The 4,046-nt window shown below is 42.2% G+C and overlaps 1 protein-coding gene across 1 annotated transcript; it reads right to left on the bottom strand.

The window, feature by feature from the left end:
• Positions 1-2,428: 2,428 nt before the first annotated feature.
• Positions 2,429-3,943, bottom strand: ZNF280A (zinc finger protein 280A). The gene has a single exon (XM_003803983.2). It carries the CDS (start codon positions 3,941-3,943, stop codon positions 2,429-2,431), a length of 1,515 nt encoding a protein of 504 aa, XP_003804031.2.
• Between the last annotated feature and the right edge of the window lie 103 nt (positions 3,944-4,046).

The following is a 4,046-nucleotide window of genomic DNA, read 5'->3' as shown; positions in this document are numbered from 1 at the left end:
TTAATTATGTATTATTTGCTAATTAGACTCTTTTTCTTCTATTCTAAAGCATAAAAATGTCCCCAAAAAATAACTTTTTTTTTTTTTTTTTTACAGTTTTTGGCTGGGGCTTCACTTGAACCCGCCACCTGACATGTGGGGCCAGTGCCCTATTCCTTTGAGCCACGGGTGCTGCCCCATGACTTATAACTTTTTAAAAGACAGTTGGTGCCAGATGAGATTCAAAATGAAGTTACTGTAATAGTCTTATTTTGTTCACGTTACATGTTGATAAACACTCCTTCAATAACTGCTTGTCATTTTTCTCAAAAGATAATTTTTTTAAATAAGACACATGAAAGACCAACCTTAGTGTACACACGTATACCCATGAATGCACCATCCAGATCAGAATGTAGGACATTTCCAGTGTCTCAGTGGTTCCATAAACTTCCCAGTTGACAGCCCAATTTTTTAAAAGGAAAGGAAGGAGCAAGACTTGAAATAGACATGTAAAAGAGGACACTATCCAAGTGGTCAATAACCATGTAAAAATAACTCATCAGGGAAATGCAGGTTAAAACCACCAAGTTGTATATACCACTACAACTTCAATAAAAGGACACTAATGTCAAGGACTATCAGTACAAGGTGTTGGATCAGCAGCAATGGCCTTCAGAAATATTGATGGTGGTATGAAAATTATTTTCCAACCTGAACAAGAGGAAGACCCTGTCTCTTTTATTAATGAAAATCAAAAAATTAGCTGGGCATTGTGGCAAGCACCTGTAGTCCCACTTGATGCCAGGGGTTTGAGGTTGCTGTTGAGCAAAGCTGAGTCCCAGGCACTCTAGCAAGGCAGCAGAGACTCTGTCTTAAAAAAAAAAAAAACCTCATTTTTTCAATTATATTAAATCTACACTAAAGCTAAATGCACACAATGGCAGCATTTGCCCTTACAGCTATGTGTGCCCATCAAAAATGACTACATTTATTCAGTCAGGCACCTGTAGTCTCAGCTACTCAGGAGGCTAAGAAAAGAGAATCACTTGAGCCCAAGAGTTTGAGGTTGCTGTGAGCTATGATGCCACAGCACTTTACCGAGGGTGACAGATGAGACTCTGTCTCAAAAAAAAAAAAAAAAGGAAAAGAAAAATGACTACATGTCTACCAAAAGATATGCACAAACAGAGCAGCTTTCTCCAGACAGCCAAAGAATAAGCCTCAAAGCACACCAACAGTCAAACAGACATATAAAACTATGTCATGTTCACTCAATGGAATTCTACCCAGCATTGAAAAAGAATGTGCTTTTACTGTTACACAGAGCCAAAATGTATCTTGCTTCTTTAAAAGCCAGACAAGAATCCATTTTTTTAGAGACAGGGTCTCATTCTGGCTCAGGCTGGTCTCAAACTCCTGAGGTCAGGCAATCCACCTGCCTGAGCCTCCCAAAGTGCTGGGAAATTCCATTTATTTAAAGTTCAAAAACAGGCTCATACCTGTAATCTTAGCACTCTGGGAAGCCAAGGTGCATGGATCACTTGAGTTCAGGAGTTCCAGACCAGCCTGAGCAAGAGTGAGACCCTGTATCCACTAAAGATAGAAAAACTAGCCGGGTATTGTGGCAAGCGCCTATAGTCCCAGCTACTTAGGAAGGTGAGACATGAGGATCACTTGAGCCCAGGACTTTGAAGTTGCTGGGAGCTAGGACACCATGGCACTCCACCCAGGGTGATAGAGTGAGACTCTGTCTCAAAAAATAAAATAAAAGTTCAGAAACATTACAGAGGAGCCAAAGTGCTCACTAAAAAAATTTAAAATAAAAATAAATAAATAAATAAAAAGTTCAGAAACAGGAAAAATCTATAGCTGTTGAGGTAAGAATACTGATTACTTTGCGGGGAAGGTTTTGAATGGGAGCGGGCATGAAACAGAATTCTGAGCTACTTCTAGATAACAGATAGCTGACAAGAGGTGTAAAACCTGACAGTTGATGCCACTACTTTTTAGCATCTGAAGCCATAGATATACAGATGGCCGAGCCTCACTTCTGTCTTTCAGAATTCTTGGAGATGTATACAAAATATTTTTAGGCTGGGTGCCCATAGCTCAGTGGTAGGAGTGCCAGCCACATTCTCCAAGGCTAGTGGGTTGGAACCCGTCTTGGGCCTGCTAAATAACAACAACAAAAAAATGGTCAGGTGTGGTCAGCACCTATAGTCCCAGCTACTAGGGAGGCTGAGGCAAGAGAATCGCTTGAGCAGCCCTCTGCCAAGTGACATTGAGACTCTGTCTCAATTTAAAAAAAAAAAAAAACAAAGAAAGAAAATATTTTTAGCTAGAACTCTTGTGGCAAGGGAGTCTAAAATCTCTAGTGTCCATAGCCAAGATTTTATAGTTGACAGCCCAGCTCAGTGTTGTTTACAATAACGGAAGCCACATCTCTTCATCTTGGTTGAGCTGAAGTTTGAATAATAATTTTTGTTCCAGGAGGTAACCTTTCTATTTGCTCTGGCTTTTTAAATGTCTGATGATTCTTGGTTTTGTGCTCTACTTCCTCTTTCGAAGTCAAAAACTGTAGCCGGCACTTGGGACATCGAAACACCCTCTTGTTCCAGTGACTCCAAAAATGATTTACATATCGTGGTGCAGTTTTGAAAATTTTGAGACAAAATGGACAAAGCAAAGTTTTTGTGTCAGCATGGCACGTTCTAAAATGTGTTTCCACATCAACAAAGGCCGACGATCTGTAATGGCAAATCTGACACACATAGGGCATTTCTCCGGGCTTATGATTGTCCTTCATGTGTTGCAGCAGGACCTGATCTGTTTCAAATGACAATTCACAGATCTTACAGACAGGAGAGGGCTCCTGGGCAGTGTGCACACTGTCGATGTGACACTGCAGCTGGAAGGGAGTGGGAAACTGTCGGTGGCAGTGCTGGCAGGTGGTATGGTTTTCCCAGCTATCGCTCTTCTGCTTCTCAAGTTCCAAATGATGCTTCATGTGATTCATAAACTTAACATTCTTCAAATCTTTCAAGCAGCTGAGGCATTTAAAGGTTGTGTGTGTCTTCTGCTCTGGCAGCCCATCTCCTTTATGCTGTCCGTAGTAGAAGTCACTAAGTAGCATGACCAGATTTCCTTTCTCAGGGTCAAAGTTCTTGTTTTGACTTGCCAGACTAGAAAAGTCTGTTAGTACCAGACCTTCAGGGCCATTTGCTCCATCTGGATCCACAAGACTGAAATGTGGCTTTTCATTATCATCAGCCCACAGAAATGATGCTTCATCCTGAACACAGCTTGATGTGTTGGGGACGCCCCGGGAGGGTGAACTGGTCATTATGGGAGAGATATCAGAGGAGACCACAACTAAAGAGCACACCCCTGGGATTCCATCCCTGAGTTTAGCCCTTTTGAGATTCTTGCTGTTTATATCCGAAATGGAGAGTCGCTTTGAATCCCAAGGACTCTCATCTCTGCCTCCCACAGAGAGCATAGTTCCTACTGGGCCCTGAGGTTTTGCAGAGCGCAAATCCAAGGAATTCTGAGGAACAACTTGTGGTGAGCTCATTTCACAACCAGGTTTAGATGAAGACTCAAGCGTCATAGGACCATCTGTCGATCTCCCTTCAGATGGAGGAACCAGCACCACGTTTTTTGCTGTCTGCTGTGGGGCCGTGTGATTTGCAGGCTGAGACCCCTGAGCAGAATCTTGATGGAGATGGCTTTTCTTTCTTCTTGAATAGGAGCCTGGGGGAACTCTATTCAAAATGTTTGAAATGGCCGGTTTTGAAACCATCCTGACAAAGACAATTTCAGCGTCATTATTTACATCTTCCACCCCAACGAAGATGAGCTCAGCATCTTCCTCATCTTCTTCCCTCAGTTTGGATTCTCTTGTGTCCCTCTTCAGGGGTTGTGACTCTTGTCCTTCCTCACACACCAAGAGATCTGTCATCTTCAAAGTACTTTTGCTTGAAGCCAGTGGTCCCTTCAACTTCCAAAGAGGTCTTTTTATAATAGCAATTGCCACCTAAGTGCAACCACAAGACAATAGTTCT

This window comes from Otolemur garnettii, unplaced genomic scaffold (assembly GCF_000181295.1).
Source record: "Otolemur garnettii isolate 467f Iridium unplaced genomic scaffold, OtoGar3 scaffold00301, whole genome shotgun sequence".
NCBI classification, from domain to species: Eukaryota; Metazoa; Chordata; class Mammalia; order Primates; family Galagidae; genus Otolemur; species Otolemur garnettii.
The sequence above is the reverse complement of the archived record's forward strand: the minus strand, read 5'-3'. Positions and strand labels throughout refer to the sequence as shown.

Excerpts from the sequence above, each read along its gene's own strand:
- ZNF280A (XM_003803983.2), bottom strand. The coding sequence starts at position 3,943 with ATGACAGATCTCTTGGTGTGTGAGGAAGGACAAGAGTCACAACCCCTG.